We start from the raw sequence: 17,832 nt of genomic DNA on the forward strand, positions 1-17,832 counted from the left end.
AAGATTCCAAGAAGCAGCATGAAGGCGGCAAAACTTCCAAACGCTTCATAACACTCACTCGCAGCTTGGTAAGAGGGCCTTTCTCTAAAAAATGGGTTCACCAAGCACCAAGAACACGTGTGGTCTCTAGTGACCGAAGCCCTGGAAGAACATATCTTAAATATGCTCATTAACATAAATAATAACATCTTTTTACAAAGGGAAGGGAAGTCTAAAGGCCTTGGTGTGCACCCTGGGCTGCCAAGTCAAACATATGCATTCTCTTAGAAACAAACGAAAAAAAGGGCAGACGTACCTTTTCGTGGTTTTCAATCAAGATCTCCACCACAATGTTCTGAAACTTCAAGTCCATGATGGCAGCAACTGTCTCTTCTTGCGGCCTCATGAGAGTCGGTCCAAACACCACTCCTAAATTCGCCACGGTCATTAGGTTCTGCTTGGAGTGATTCGAAACACTAATTTTGATGGGGAAGGTGGGGAGAGGAAATGGTCTCTGATTAAAAGACAGGTGATACTTAGGAGAATGTACACCATTCTGCAACACTGAATTTTCTTAACATGAGTCTAATTGCCCCTACAGTGTGGTTCTGATATGGCAGGGCCTGTCGAGTCCACGCGATGAGGATCCAGACTACAATCCTACTTCTCTCCCTCTGGTACTCCTACTCTAGCTCGACGTTAGCCACACGGGGCTTCCTTATGAACCAGGCGAGCACACTAAGCTTCTCCCCCTGGGGACCCTCATTTACTATTTGCCTTCAGCTCAGTGTACTCCTTCCCTCCCCCGGGTCACCATACTCTTGCTTCTAAGGCCAGCATGCTACCTTTATGTAAAAATTAGCTTCACAAGTCCAACGAACTTGGCCAAAGCAAAAGCCGTTACCACTTCATCTCAGGACCAGTGTGCAGTGAACAACACAGAAGACTGCTCCCCAGAGCCCTGCATGCTCAGTTCAGGTCCCAACTCAAAGCTCATCCAGAGCTGTCATAATAACCTACTTTACGGTGCACACCCAACACGTATTCTCTGTTCCCTTACTCAACTGTGTGTTCTGCATTTGCACTTTGGTCCATCTGAACTCAACTAATATTGTTCACTACCCTTCCCCCCTTAGGGTGAAAACTTCAGGAGCCGTGTGGCTTTTCTACCTTGTTCAGCTATGTATTCACTAGCACCTGAATATAGCATTCAAAAAAAGCATGTTGATGCAATGAATGAATGTAACATGAATGTGGGCAAGTCTTGGGAGCTTCCAACCTTCAAGTTTCTTAAATATCAGCTTCCCAAGATGCCTCTGTCCTCTAAAATTATATAATTACAATGACTTAAGAGCCATTTATAATTGAAGAAAGGGCTAACTTCTCCCCTGGATGATTAGATTTTGCTTGCTTTTTGAATGAGTGGGGAGAGAATGGCAGAGAAAAGGGATCCCTGAAATAACTACCTATTAGAGGATTAAACAAGCGTTGAGGACATGTTCAAACTCAAAGTTAGGTAGGTGTGAAACCATGCTAAATTTGCTAACAAACTTATAATCACATTTCCAGAATCTACATATGGGGAAATGTATAATATTCTCCTTTCTACCTCTTATAAAAACCCTGGGTTTCTGGCAACGACGTTAAGCAAATAATTGTACAACTTCATAAAAGTATCACATTTCAACACTGTGTCCAAAACACACATGGTGAGTCAAATGTCCAGCCTGCCTCTCCAGGTTCAGTCCTTGGTAATGTAATGTGTAAACAGCCCCGGGACCAACCGTCACAAATCCAAAGCGATTGCATTATCACTTAGAGCAACACGAAGGAAAAAGTAACCTACTTTGTTAAGTGCTTCACCAGAATATCCAACATTTCTTTATTTTTCTCTGGCAGCTTGTGTACCAAGAAATGGATCGCATTAACACGAGATTCCGGACTTCCGCTTTCTTTTGGGCAAAGAAAGGAGAGAAAAGATTAGTTGAAAACTCAAAAATCCAATGTGCCTAAAAGCAGATGACAGTATTTCACCTGTTGAAAAACGTCAACTGTAAAAAAATCAAAACATATTTTAGCACATATTTTAAACATATTTAAAATGGGAAAATGGAAAAGAACTCTTTCTCCCTTCTTTAATCTCCGAATGCTTCCTGCGTGTCGCTACAGTAAGTGCCTTTCCCTCCCGCGCAAAGCACATACAGTAGTTCCAGCTTCTAGCACGTTGCACTTGATCCTGCTCACAGCTGGCCTGACCACTGCACCAGGGCCCAATAAAAGAAGGTAAGTTAAAGGTCAGCAGGTACATCTTATTCCCTTTTCTCTTTGACTCTGGAATTCACAATCATTCCCGACACTTATAAACCATGTGCCCAAACACTCTGAGTTACAATCTATTAATATGACCCTTCTCTCGTGTGATGTACTATAAAGTTGGACTTTGCACACCTGTTGCTACAGTGCTGTTTTGTAGGGCATCATCGGCTAGCAAACAGGAACTGAATGAGAGGGTGTGAATCAGACCACATTCTTGATTTAGTGCTTTCCTGGGTTACTGTCACTTATAATGGATAAAAGGAATGACATGCTGCGGCTGAGAGGAGAAGAGCTGCTTCTGGAGTAGCCTGGGGAAAGCCCGCCTACTGGAAACATCCTGCCAGAGCCCCGGGTCATCTGTGCATAAAGAAGATACCGTCCACGGCTGGAGGTTACCGTAATGATTCTATGTGGGTATCATCGAAAAGATGAAGAGTTCTATGTTCATTTGACTGCACTGGTGATCTATGTAATGCATGTGCACTACATTTTATGTATCCATATGTAACTCTCACCAGATGATCTATCCCTGAATGCATCTGGCAAAAGGGAGGAAGATACTGATGGGATTCACCTGTGAGTAATTGCAAATGGGAGTCCCTGTAATACCGTCCTGCTTTGTAAAAAAATGAACCCTCTGAGAAGCAACGGGTCTCACCACCAACATGAACCGGGAATAGAGCAAGTCCTCTGGTCCTGCCATCTGGCTTGCTTCGGCCTGATCTTTGGGTTCTGGACTGAACAGTACACACTACCACATAAGGCAATTCCTCACGGTTTCAAGAGTTTAAGAGAGGCGTTAGAGCAACTCACAAAACCCGGGGATGTGGGGGAATATAGTCTAGGAAGGAATAGGGGAAAAATAAAACTCAATAGCTTCATGGAAGAGTTAGACATTTGGGCAACATAAATCCACCCCCCCAACTCTTTGGGACTTCTTGTTGTTAGGTACCAACAAGTCAGTTCTAACCCATAGCAACCTCACGCACAACAGAATGACACACTGCCCGTTCTACACCACTCTCACTATTGTTCCTCTGCGTGAGCCCATGGCTGCAGCCATGGGACTAGTCTGTTATTAGTCCATCTGACAGAGATTATTACCAGATGCCTTCTATTGTTTTCTTGATAAACAAATCATCACACAAATCAATACAACACCCATTACTGAGGATTTTGCGTGGCTTTAGATGAGTCACACACAAAACGTGGCTGCTGGGAATTAAGTGCTCAGTTTGTTGTGAGAGAATGGAAGTCAATAAAGTATGTCAGAGGTTCGCACAGAGCTGGCTCAGGAAGGCTGTCTTGAGCCTGTTGAGGAACGAGGTAAAGTTCATGAAAAGACAGAGCGGGTAAAGTGTGCACCCAGACTAGCAAATAGCCTGAGAAATCAGAGCCTATTCAGAATGAGCACTTCAAGTGTCTCTGACGGTAGATCAAGACAGCGAGGGGAAATTTCAGAAATATGCCTCCCCTGCTGGCTTCTAAAGGTGCTCCAGCAGTGTAGTGAGTTACAAGTTGGACTGTTAACCACAAGTTTGTATGTTCAAACCCACTAGCCACTCCAAAGGAGAAGGTGAGGCCTTCTGCTCCCATAGAGAAATAGCCTTGGAACCCACAGAGGCCCTTCTACTCTGCCCAGTAGAACCGCAAAGAGTCGAAATGGCATCAATGGCAGGGAGTCTGGTTTGGGTTTGCTGGCTCCTAAGTCAGTCACTGAAAATACAGCAAGGATAACAGTGCATCCTCACTAGAATGGCTCTTCCCCAAAAAACAGGTGCTGCCAAGACAGCAAAACACTCCTCGGTCACTGGTGGGATGGTGCAAGGATGTCATGTCTGTGAAGAGCAGTTTGGCTGCTTCTCGAAAATTTAAACCTAGAAATTCCACTCTGAGGAATATGCCCGAGAGACTTGAAAGTAAACATACAAACAGGTCATTGTAAATCAGTCTTCACTGAAACACAATTAACAACTGCCCGAAAAGTGAACACTCTAAATGCCCATCTATAGATGAGAGGATTTTTTAAAAGATGTATATATAATATGAAATACTCAGCTATGAAGAGAAAGGAAGCTGACCATACGTTACGGCACGGATACACTCTGAAAACACTATGCTGAGTGAAATAAGTCAGACGTAAAAGGAAAATTATTTAGTGATCCCCCTCACATGAAACAAACACAGTAAAGATACAAGTTGATGCGTGGTTTCCAAGAATGACAGGAGGGCAACAGGAAGTTGTCGTGAAAGGAGAGCTGAGTTTATGGGATGATGAAAATTCTTGAAAATGCATACAGGTAAATGCCTTACATGTGTTTCTTACTCACGGAATCCGCAGAGCAGCCTTTGGAGATCGTACATCATCTTTACAGAGGAAGAAACAGGCACAGAGAGGTAGGATACCTTCCGCAGGGTCACTCGGCCTGGGAGGCAGTGATCTGCCTAATTTCAGACTGCACTTCCTTCACCAGTAAGGACGCTGAGCCCCTTTCCATGTGCTCGCTGGTGACGCGCAAATGCCAGCAGTGTCTACCCCGTTCTTGGCCGGTTTCACGTGTCTTGCCCCTTCCAGCCTCATTCACGATCTCTTGCCCGGATAGAATTTCCTTCTCAATTGGCTCCACACCCCCCTCTTTTTTGAGAAGTGAACTTGTTTGTCACTAGAGATTCCAAGTCCACTCTGACCACTAGGTAGGTTTGAGGGATAAGGAATTGGTTTCTTTTTTTGTTTTGGTTTGGGTTTCTAAAAAAACTTACTGTATATATTCACACAACCCAAATGAAACCAACACTATCCTATTAAACCCTCCAAATCCTCCATATATGTGGTTCTCTATCTCCCTCTACACTTATCATCCTCCCTCCCTCCCTCCTCAATAGCCTATCTCCCCTCTCTCCCCATCCCGATCCACCTTTCTACAAACTCAGGTAAACCGTCCCCAAATTGAACTCTAATCATATCCCTTTCCTTGCTTTACTTTCCTTTTTAAACATTTACTGACATAAGTATGTAGATTTATATGTATACGTGTGTATAATACACACACATATATTAACAAGAGCTTGCTGTCTAACTATTCTGAAGTGTACAGCTGAATGAGGTTAACTACATTCAGCTCATGTAAGGAAGGCAGGTGTGAGAAGCAACTTCTGGGGTCCAGAAATTATTCTATGTCCTGAACTGGGGTTGTTTGGTGGGTGTCTTCGCTTTGTGCAAACTTACTAGGCCATCGATGTAAAATCTGTGGGCATTTCTGTTCCATTTCAACAAAAAGGTGACATAAATAAAATTACCCATAGTAAGTCGCACTCTAAGATGAAGTGGCAAAGTTTAGATTTAACCCTTTTCCACTTGAATGGAACGTTTCGGCCATCAATTTCACTTTTAACCTAACATGGACGCCCCGCCTTATTCTGAATCAGCACGTCACACAATCACTACACGATGGGAAAAGTTCAATGTGTTACAGTCAGGACTCTTAAAAGGTGCTCACAGGTGAGAATCGGTACTCGACAACAGGACACAGAGATGGGGACCCCACAAAGGAGAAGAAACAAAAGGGTTAAGAAATTGAAAGGACAAATAATAACGCTGAAGGTAAATATCTAAGCTAGCCAGTATAACAAAAAAATTTACATACTTGTGTTCTGCACTGAAAGCATAATTCTCTAAATAAAAATTCCCGTGACAAATGATGATCAAGATCTTAATCTAGAGCGAAAACCAAGAAAATGCTATGCTGAATCCATGCTGAAAAAAGAACAAAATAGGGAACCACTTTTTCACGTCGCAGTTTGATTTTGAAAATAAATAAAATGAAAGCAGGGATTCAGAACAAATAGGCCCCAATTCTAAATAAGGAAAGGCCAGCTGGTAAATATAAGAATTTTATACATTCAAAATTAAAACTGAAGTTTTTTTAACCTTGCACTAAAAAGCTAGTTCCAACTTATGTGTCTATTTGTTACTAATAACCATCTTTAACAATCTAGAACCAAAGAAAACCTATTCCAAAAAAAGTTTTGAACTTACTACCTAATGAGAAACACAAGGTAGAAGAAAAGGGTTTCTCGCCCTCTAGGGATATGGATCTCAATTCTAAAAGTGGAAAAGTCAGCTTTGAAAAGTAGAGTCAAAAGTTTCACTTCCTCTCTTGAACCTGTCACCAGTCCACCCTCATCTCTCCAGAAAACATGTGCACCTTTCGCACATCCAGCTCAACTCAGGGGGGGGGGAGGGATTTTTTTTTTCAATAAAGCTTTTAAAGTAAAACTACTTTTTGCTTTATGTTTCATTTTTAAATGAATCATAGCTCTCTGTGAGTGAATCAGCATTTCCACACAGCTATAAAATGCCATTAACGGTACTGAAAAAACATTCCGAGATAAGTTCTCCTCATTTGCTTATTCTATAGGCATTTTATATTCTCGTTCGTAAGACACTGAAATAGAAACCCAACCCAAACCACTGCCACCAAGTTGGCTGTGACCCACAGTGACCCTCCATAGAGTTGGCTAGGCTATTAATCTGCCCGAGAGCAGGTAGCCCCATCTTTCTCCTACGGAGCACCTGGTGGGTTAGAACTACCAGCCCAGGCTTCCCCGCAGCGCCACATGAGGTACCCAAAAAAGAATGCAAAGAAAACATTTTAAAAAAATAAAGCCACTAGGACACTAAATCCCTCATAGCAACTCATTCTTGATATGAGCCAGAGAATTAGGAATTTATTGTAATAAGAATCTTTTTATAACTGTGGAACTAGGAGTATAAATCGCTATCCACCATACTTCAAGGTTTGCCAGCTTAGACTGTGTTAATGCTCGGAGACTGAATAACATAGGAATATCTTAGCTTACTAAGGTTTATCAATGATACACAAGCAGATAGCATTCAATTATTTCAATATTTAAATGCCAAAAATTAATAATGTTGTAAGTTTGGGGAAGACATTAGCAGGAACTATAGGCGAATAAGCACTTCCCAAGGAGCAAAGGCTTCTTGTCCACAACTTTCCAAGCAGTCTAATTTTTAGAGTACATCACAGCGATGGATTCAATCTAAGAAAGCTCTGTCGCCACTCTGCGGCCACTAAGCACTTCATTCCTTAGATTTCCGGGTACCAGAGTCCTTCCTCACCCAGAAGCATAGGCGTTTGTCTTGCTTCCCACGCAGGAAGCAAGAATGGCACAGCATGGTTCCACACCCACTGATGCCCTGGCTCCTGCAGTTGGTCTAGTGTTCCTCCGAAATGATCAGCGAACTTGGTAGCTTGTGATTCTGCTTCCCAGGTAACTTAACAGGAGGAAAAGATACTGAACACAGCAGATTCAAGTTCTGGTCCCGGTTGTAGAACTTTCTTTTCAGATGCAATGGATGGTCACCAAGGTGTGCACTTTCAGTACCAAACCCTGTCTAACCTGAGACCATCTCTGGATGCCTCGTGCTAACAGGTAAGTTCTGAAATGTATTTGGCCTACTGCCCCCTTTTCAAAAGAAAAGGGGGGGAGGAAATTGTTCAGCACCCCCCTAGCGATTAAAAACTTTTGTACTAGAACCCTAAGCTAGTACAAGTGTAGGCATCTGTGTTTGCAGCCCCACTGGATCAGGAGTATTGTTGTTAACTTTGGGGAATACTGATAGTAACTATTAAGATCACTGCCCAGTTTGAAAAGGTAAGTAGGGCCCAGGCCTGGATTCTAATCTGTTCTCAAAGGCAATAAGCGCCATGCACTCCCTCATTCATCCAGTGCTCACCAGCCTTCCCCACAGGGACATGGAAACACCGTTTATGCTCCCTTGTAGACCACGCCAACTGTGTTTTCATCTCACGAATTTCCGTCCCCAAAGCCCATTACATATCTCACAAGATGAATGCCTTCTGATCCCTTTTGGCCATTTCAGTTAACTTAGAAGAAAACGAAATTAAAAAAAAATTTCCCCCCATACATTCAATATTGAACAGTATGTCGATTTTTTAAAAGTAACAAAACTATACATTTAACTTCTTATGATAACAACTACAAAAATCATCATTTGTGTCTTGGACTTTAGAAGCTAACTCACAGGCTTTCAAATGAAAATGACAGGAAAGACACAGAGGAGAGGAAAGGCAGGGACCGCAGAGAAACCTTGAGAACCTTCGGCCGAGCAGACGGTGCGCCCATCTGAGCACCATGGCCAGACAGAAGCCACCACACAGACTGAGAATGACCAACACAGAGCGCCTAAGCTGCTGTGTGAGGCGCTAACCAGCACAGCTGATGCTTGGTGAGTCTAGCAGGCAGCTCAGCTAAGACGCTCTCCTGGAACAGGGTAATTTGTGTCAACATTCATGGAAACGGATAGCTTGATCATGACCCCAAATTTCAAACATCATTCCAAAAGGGAGTTTAATTTGGTCCTCCTGATACCTGCAACTATTTTATTCAATGCCTGACAATGCACCTGAAAAAGCCAAAGTCCACACACCGTTTTCTTAAACAAACAGTATAAGGACAGAGAAGGATGCTCCTAAGGGATTAAGACCAAAGTACAAATAAGAAATTTAAGCCCCTTAAAAATAAGCTACTTTAAAAATAAAATAACCTACTTAAAATATGACCCTCTTCTCATTAGGCAAGGTTACCGGAGACCCCATTCCAACCACAGCTCACTTAGGTATAAATCAATGCCCAAAATTACAGTGACTACATACAGTCTGTCTGAGGAGCAGGCCTGTTATTTAAATCACAGTGCAGGCTCTATGACAGCATCTTCAAGAAGCCAGGAAGCAAAACACACAGTGCTGATCCAATAGGTGAAAATAATATTTGCATTTAGACAATCCCTTTTACCACAGTTTCCAAAGGTTTCCTCAACAAATTTCTATGCTCATTACCTACCATCATTGATTGCTATTTATGCATTCCTACTTTAGAGGAAGCCTTTATTTGGGAAAACACAATGCTGTAAGAATCTCAAACACACTGCCCACAGTTACAGGACGTACTAATAATAGCAAAACTAGCTGAAAGTCATTTAAAACTTCATTCCATAATCGCTTTATCTTTCTCTAACTCACAAGGGATCCTAGATTGTAATTGGCACTCCCCTGCTTTTTCCAGCCTCTCAGGCAAACAGCCTGGAACAATTGTCCCCCAAGAAGCCTGCAGAAGGACTGATGCCTTTGAACTGCAGTTTTGCCAAAGGATTTTAACTATACCATGGGCTGCCAGAAGAACGAGTCTATCTTGGAAAAAGTAAAACCAGAATGCTCCTCCTTCAAAGGGGGATGGCAAACCTTCATCTCGTGTATTTGTGGACGTGTTAGCAGGTGTGGAATTTACATCATCTCCTGTTAACTTGAGCGAAGGGGTGGAGTCTAGCCTGTCAGTCAGGTCAAAACTTGATGACCCACTTGGAGGCGGTAAGGAGATCAATCACTCACTGGAGGCCAGACCCGCACTCTGCACTCCCTTTCCAGTTGTTGAGGCACTCCGAGAGCTGGAGGAGACACAAGGAGACCCACACCAGCCGCCACCGCCACCGGTTCCGCAAGACTTTCTACCCACTGGCCTGCGATCTTCCTGCATTTGGCACCGTTGCATGTGAGTCTAAAAAGGAATTTATGGGCCAGTATCGGACTTAGGGGCTAATATCGAACTTATGGACTTGATCTGGACTAGGCTGAGATGATGTCTCAATATACAATTGCTCTTTGATATAAAGCTCTTTCTTATACACATGTGAGTGTCTCTGGATTTGTTTCTCTAGTCAACCAGGACTAACACATCAGGGAAGACCAGACCTTAGAGAAAGACATACGTCATAAAGTCAACTGTCCGCTAAAACAAGGAAGACCATCCGTAAGATGGACTGACACAGTGGCTATGGGAAAGGATTCAAACACAGCAAGGATTGTGAGCCTGGTGCAGGACTGGACAGTGTTTTCTTCTGCTGTGCACACGGTCACCATGAATCAGCTCCAACTTGATAGCCATCAAAAACAACAACATCCGAGTTGCCAAAAATATCGTTTGGGGTGGGGGAGGGGGGAACAAGCAACAAAGCATTTGCTTAATTTTTTGCCAACTTCTCGCCTTCTCTGGATCATTATCTTTAAAAAATCATTTTCCATATAAAAACAAAAGTGAATGGAAACAGATTTTTTTTCCTTTTCCTGAAAGCCTATTTTTATATATATAGTCCAACTGGGCCTACAAATCGCGTCTCTGTGAGACACACTAAGAAGCTTTCACTGACTGGATTGAAGACCTCACAAGGAGCTAACATTTAAAGCAAGACTTGGGCAACAGTAACATGGGACCCAAAGGGATTCCTCCTAAATTTTCCCACAGATTAAACTATGGAATGCATCCAAGGGGGGGGGGGCGGGAAATACAAGGAAATGAAAACACTTTGCAGCTACTGTCGGTGCACCTGTGAAAACTAATACTTCAGGCTTTAACCAACAGAACTAGGGTTTTGAATATAAGATAAATCCTTGCTAACTTGGCAAGTTATTTAATGTGTCTCAACCTTCATTTCCTATTGACTACCTAACACCAATGTATTTCAAAAACTACCATGATGCTACACCATGTATTGAATATAAAATCAAAATGTATATAAATAGAAAGAAAACAAGAAAGCCTAGAATAAACATGATTCACCAAAAAAATCATAAATTCTCCCAACTTTCAGCCTTCTCTATTTAGCATTTTTAAGGGGCAATTCATTCTCTATCAAATATTTGTTAAGCTTCTGGCATTAACTCATACCATGCCTTCCACTGGCAATGTCCATCTAAGTATCTTTCCAAGTCAAGCCATTTCCAACCGCTTAATTTTTTCCAAATCTGCCCATCTTCCCCAACCTTCTGCAGGTTAAATACTTCTGTGTTCCCACAGACTTAGCTTATGCCATTATTATATATTTTACAATATAATAAGAGGTGTGCATGCCTGAATATTTGTTAAAAATTGCCACCTTGGAAGAGCAAGAATTCTGTCCATTGAGATGCTATATAAATTCAGTGTCTACCAGTGGCTAGGCACAGCAGATAATCTCTAAGTGCTTGTAGATTCATTAATAAATATATTATTTGTCCTTTTACAGTTTCTAAAAGGAGGGTAAAACAAAAGCATTTAAAGTGGCATCCATTCTTAACACAGGCTTAGGAAGCTGAAATGTTTCACGTGGGAATTTTCGTTTATACACACTCTCACACACAACATTGCTCTTGGGACGTCTAGTAGACACTTACTGGCTGGAACAATGAAGTCTCCGTGTAAATCATAGGTCATGAGCGGCTCCGGCAGACTCCTGTAGAAAGAGATGGCTCAGAATCACCGTACAAACGCACACAGGCCACCTCTGCAGGTTTTCATATGTTTATTAAAGTGTGGCATTTACACACGCAGTGCACCTTTAAAAAAGAGTTAAAATCGTCCCTAGGGCATGACCTTTACATGTCAAGATGACACAGATATCCAGGAGATGACATGATAAATTGCGATCAATACCAGGCATTATCAAAGTTGCAGCAGCCTCAAGTTCTTACCAGATCTAAATATACACTATTTTAAATCTAAGTGGATCATACGTTTACAAACCTCCAGTTTTACATATGAAATTGCCTTCCAAACATTAACATATTTAAAGGCAAACATTCTATCTAACCAAATATATACACGTTAACTTTGAAAATGGTCGCTAAGATATTAATTGCAGATAGCAAAAAATATATATAGAAAAAGAATGGTTGGAAACTGTGGTAGCAATTGTATAATTCTACTGGGTGCGATTGAAACATGGATTATGTGTGATATGTATTAAATTCCAACTCACAAAAGAAAAAATGAACAAGTGGGAGTATAGCAAAATCAAGAATGTAAACCAAACCCTCTCATCTTACTTTATCTCCATTGTGAAGGTAAGATACTCAGTTATGGTTTACATGGATAAACAAAACAAAAAGACACATGAAATAACTTAACAACAATGTGAGAAACATACACACCCCTTTAATGTTCTATGACAATCAAATGACTGCATAAAAAGCACATTTTATCCCATCAGTGGAATGCTGCCCAATGTTGCTATAGCTCTTCAATTCTTAGGACCACTTGTATTAACTTTACAAACACTTAAACACATTGAGAAGTATAAATCTATACAGTCTTTCTATAGGGAAATTTAGCAAGATATTAGGAACCTTCAAAAGATTTACATCATGAACTCAGAAATTCCTCTTGAAGTGCTTTAAAATTTTTTAAAAATCAAGGATACACAAGAAAATACTATGCATAGCCAAGAATATTGCCATCGATAGAGATGGTTAATACATATAGATAAAAGGGTCACTTCAGCCAAAAGACAAAGCACTTAAAAATGTTAATGGAGCTGATAACAGAGCTTGAGCGTACAGAAAGCCAAACCGACTGAACTGCGAGGAGAGAGACAAAGCCGTAACTCTGGTCAGAGATTTAACAGCCTCGCTCAGTAATTGAAGGATCAAGTAGACCAAAAATCAGCAAGACTGTAGAAAATTTTAATGAAACTATTAATCAACTTAAACTGGGATTCCGAAGTCACACACTACAAAGTAGCAGCAGAATAAACAGTTCTTCCCACTACGCACCACACAGACCAGAATTCGGGCCGTAAACACATCTCAATAAACTTAAAACCACTCAAGTCACACAAAATATGGTTTCTTGTTACAATAAAAATTGCATTAGAAATCAGTAACAGAAAGATACCAGGGAAATCCCAAATAACAGGGAATATTTTGAAGGAAATGAAAATAATGGCATGTTGGCATGCCGGAATCTGGAAGAGGTTGAGGAAGCAGTAGTTAGGCATAAATTTACAGCATCAAACCCCTGTCTTAGAAGACAGGTGGCAGATCCACGAATTTAGTGTCTACCTTAGGAAGCTAGGGGAAAAAAGTCTACGTGAAACCCACAGTATAAGCAGCACAGAGAAACAGAGATCAAAGCAAAACCTAGTAATATAAAAACAGAAAATAAATGAATGCAAAAGCTGTCTCTAAGACAATTAACGAAGTTGATAACTGTAACCAGGGTGATTGTGAAAAATACAGAAAAAAATATAAATTATTAATGCAAGAATGAGTACGGTAATACCATTCTAGATTCTAATGAGATGCAAAAAGATCGGGAAAATTATTAACAATTTTATGCCCACATCAATAGTGCAGATACATTTGGAAATGTTGATGGCAACATGTGTACAAGTATGCTTAATACAAGTGAATGATGGGTTGTTTTAAGATTTGTAAGAGCCCACCAATAAAGTGATTAATAATAAAAATAATAATACAGATATGAGACAGATTTCTTGAAAGACAAAGTACTAAGCTCATTCAAGAAGAAATAGACGACCTGAACATCTATTAAATAAGCTTAATTTATACTTTAAAATATTGCCTGTATAAAAGCTCCAGGCCCAGATCAATTCATTGGTGAATTCTAGAAAACAATTAAGGTACATAGAATAACAATCCAAATAAACTCTTCTAGAAAACGGAGGATACTGGCACTCTTAAACGCATGCTGTGAGGTCAGCATAACCTTGATGCTAGATTGAAGCCAGACACAAAGAGGAGAACGAAATCCAAGCCAATGTGGTGGAGAAATCGGATGGTGCCCAGTTATCAAAAGACACAGCTTCTGAGGTCTTAAAGGCTTCAAGTTAACAAGTCCACGTGGAAGAAGCACACCCGCCTATGTGATCAGGAGGTGTCAACAGGTACAGGTAACAGGCATCAGAAGACCCAAAGCAAACAAACAAACAAAAGCCCATATTGTTAGGAAGGAGGAGGGTCAGAGCAGAGACCCCAAACCCACTGTAGACAATGGGACATCCCATCACAGAAGGGTCACAAGGAAGGGATGGGTCAACCAGAGTGCAGTATAGCACTGAAAAAACAATGTTCCTTTGGTTCCCTGAAGCTTCCTCCCCCCCCCCCCCCTATCATGACCCCAGTCCTGCCTTTCACTGTGGACTAAACTGGAGCATGTACACAGGTACAGACAAGAGATAAGAGCTCGTGACACACGGAATCCAGGAACAGGAATGGGAGTAGCAATACCAGGAAGGTAGGGGGAAGGTGGGAGAGGAGGGAAGGAGGGGGAAACGATTGCAATGATGGTCACCTGACCACACACACTCCCTCCAGGGAGATGAACAGCAGAAACCATGGGAAAAGGGAGACAGCGGTCGGTGTAAGATAGGAAAATAATAATAGCTTATCAAGAGGTCACAAGTGTAGGAAGAGGGGAGAAAGGGATAAAAGAGGTATTGATACCAAGGGCTCAAACAGAAAGTAAATGTTTAGAAAATAATGATGGCAGCATATGTACAAATACGCTTACTCCATTTGATGTATGGATTGTTATAAGAGCTGCAAGAGTCCCCCCCAAAATTATCTTTTAATAATAATATATATGCCACCAACTGGAAACATATCTACAAAGCATATGTGTGTATCTGAAAATGACTTGAATTTAGAATATATAAAGAAATCATAGTAATAAATAATTTATTTTCATTTTTAATTAAGACAAAAGGCATCTAAAACATTCCTATGGCAAAGCAGCCCATGAGAAAGTGTTCAATATCACTGACTATTAGGGAGGCAACAATGAAAACAATGAGCTATCACCACCTTCCTACGAGAAGAACTAAAATGAAAAAGGTGGAGCATCAAATGCTGGCTAGACTACAGGGGCCATGGAGCGGCTGTGTACTGTTAATGGTAATGTATAGAAATAGAAGCACTGTAGAAAAGTCTGTTAGTGTCCCGAAATGTTAGCTACACACCTGCCTATACCATTCAGTGATGCTACTCCTGACTATTTGCTTCCCCGCTCCGAGCACCCACAAAATAAAACCATATGTCTATTCAAGATTTATATACTTGTGCTTTTAGGCATTTTGTTTTCAGTAGCCAAAAGCTGCAAACAACTCAAATAATCCTAACAGGCAAATAGCTATTAAAAAATCCATGGCACCTATACAAAAGAAAACTAAGTGAAAATAAAGACCGTACTACTGGCACGTACTGTAACATGGATGAATATCTAATTACACTGCGTGAAAAACACAGGATACATCTGCATATGATTCCGTTTACATGGCACTCTAGGAAATGAACTTACTGTACGGTGAGAGGAAGCAGATTAGGGACTGCCTGTGGATGAAGGGACCAGAGAGAAGTGAGCGGGGAGGACTGCTAGGAAGCCCTGGGGAGGTAGTGGCGATGTTTTCACCGGTCTAAGTTCATATTCATCAGAATCAATATGTACACGTTAAACAGGTGTAGGTCACGGTGAGGAGACGAGCCAGTCAGGGTGCAGTGGAGCACCGATGAAACATACAACTTTCCCCTAGTTCTTTAATGCCACACACCCCACACCCCACTATCATGATCCCAATTCTACCTAATAAATCTGGCTAGATCAGAGGATGTACACTGGTACACATAAGAGCTGGAAACACAGGGAATCCAGGACAGATAAACCACTCAGGACCATTAATGAGAGTAGCAATACCAGGAGGGTAAGGGGACAGTGAGGGAGAAACGGGGAACCAATCACAATGATCTACATATAACCCCCTCCCTGGGGGACGGACAAGAGAAAAGTGGGTGAAGGGAGATGTCGACAGTGTAAGACAAGACAAAATAATAATTTATAAATTACCAAGGGTTCATGAGAGAGGGTGGGGGAGGGAGGGGAAAAATATGAGGAGCTTAAGCAAAAAGCAAATGTTTTGAGAATGATGCTGGCAACAAATGTATAAATGTGCTTGACACAATGCATGGATACATGGATTGTCATAAGAGTTGTATGAAGCCCCAATAAAATAATTTTTAAACGAATGACATAAGTGTTTAAATATATGTGTGTTTGCGCGCCGACATAGGTTATTGTGCAGCCAATAAAGCTATTTTAAAAATAAATACAAATGGATGCAAAAATGTGTGTTGCAGGCATACAATATGGAAAGTCATAGAGGTTTTTTGGACCTTGCTAGGGATTAGGCATTGGTTGGACTGCTAACCACAAGATCATTAGTTCAAGCTCATCAGCTGCTTCATAGGAGAAAGAGAAGGATGTCTAAGATCTACAGGCTCAGAAATCCTACCAAGAAAGGGTTGCTATTAGTTAGAATTGAATCAATGGCAGTGGACTGATACCTATGCAGTCCTGGGAGCTCAGTTGTTAGGCCCTTAGCTGATAACTGAGAAGTCAGTGGTTCTAACCCACCATTCACTCCAAGAGAAAGAGATGAGGCATAAAGATGACAGCCTTGGAAATCCTCTGGGGCAGTTCTGCTCTGGCCCAAGGGGCTGCTAACTATGAGATCTAGTGAATTCAAGAGCAATGGGTTAGTGGTTAGCCATGTATGTACACACGTACACACACACACACACACACACGATCATAGACATACAAATGAAAACTCAGGATAACATGGGGATCTCTGCTTTTGAAGGTCCGACCTCTACCCCCCGTGGGTGATATTGCCTACTGTGGGAAACACAGCTCGACCCTCTCACTTAAAGGAAGAGAAAAAAATAAACCCAACAACAGTACCACAGCCTACGCACTAACAAAGAAAGACCAGTCAGAGCTAAAGCCTTCCAAGTAAATTTTGTTTCAAAAAATTGGCAGGTAGGAAATAGCAAAGAAGGAAAATAGTTCATGGGCAAAGTAGGACAGTTAGTATGCTAAAAAGTAAAGCGAAAGAAAAAAAAGACAGCTTTTTTAAAAAAAGTATTTCTTGTTCAAGAAAATGAATGTATGTAGAAGTATCTCCTACAACCTACTTATTCCATTGCCCTATGCCTAGCTAGGCAAGGTAACATAAAAATAAATAAATAGTTAATGTTGGGAAAGCAGTGATAAAAGTGACAAATTCCCCATAGAAATTTGTCGTGCTGAGTCCCCGTATCTCTGACTCCCAGCTGCCGGGCTCGTGGGCTCAACCCTCTTTGAGTTTGGTCTGAGAATATAAATCAAACTATTCACCTAACCTGGAGTTTCTGTACCAAGAAGTCCAATTCCAATTTCTGAGCTTAAAAGGCATTTCCGCCAGGTAAAATCATTCTTCTAGAAATGTCATAGACATCTATAGGAAACTGGTAACAGATTTCTGCAAATCAACCTCACGGTCTCCAGGGATAGGGCATCAATCAAATCAGCTATCTTGTTCTCTATAATGCTAGAACAATTAACAACACCCCCCCTAAAGACCACAAATTAGCAGAAGGTGCTGTGTGTGCTTGTGTGTGTCCAGTGCACACCTTTTCCTCCTCCAAAGCTCTGCAAGTTTCCTTCTTGTTTCAGGTCAGTGTTTCAAGTACATAAGGAGCCCTGGTGATAGAGTCCTGAGCACTCAGTTGATCAAAAAATCAATAGCTCAAATTCACCCACCGGCCACTGCAAAGCTACACAGATGAGGAAACCCCGGGCCTGGGGCCATTCTAGTCTGCCCTACAGGTTCACCAAGAGGGAGAACTC

At 41.4% G+C, this 17,832-nt stretch overlaps 1 protein-coding gene across 2 annotated transcripts in view; it reads right to left on the reverse strand.

The window, feature by feature from the left end:
• Positions 1-17,832, reverse strand: part of ARHGAP10 (Rho GTPase activating protein 10) — a 350,687-nt gene that overhangs the window by 108,701 nt on the left and 224,154 nt on the right. For both annotated transcript variants that reach the window (XM_075543716.1, XM_075543714.1), the window contains 3 exons: positions 11,544-11,602; positions 1,826-1,931; positions 296-455 (listed from right to left, as the gene is read on the reverse strand). In XM_075543716.1, the coding sequence (XP_075399831.1) occupies positions 296-455; positions 1,826-1,931; positions 11,544-11,602 (325 nt within the window). The remainder of the gene's footprint in view (positions 1-295; positions 456-1,825; positions 1,932-11,543; positions 11,603-17,832) is intronic.

Source organism: Tenrec ecaudatus, chromosome 3 (genome assembly GCF_050624435.1).
Source record: "Tenrec ecaudatus isolate mTenEca1 chromosome 3, mTenEca1.hap1, whole genome shotgun sequence".
NCBI classification, from domain to species: domain Eukaryota; kingdom Metazoa; phylum Chordata; class Mammalia; order Afrosoricida; family Tenrecidae; genus Tenrec; species Tenrec ecaudatus.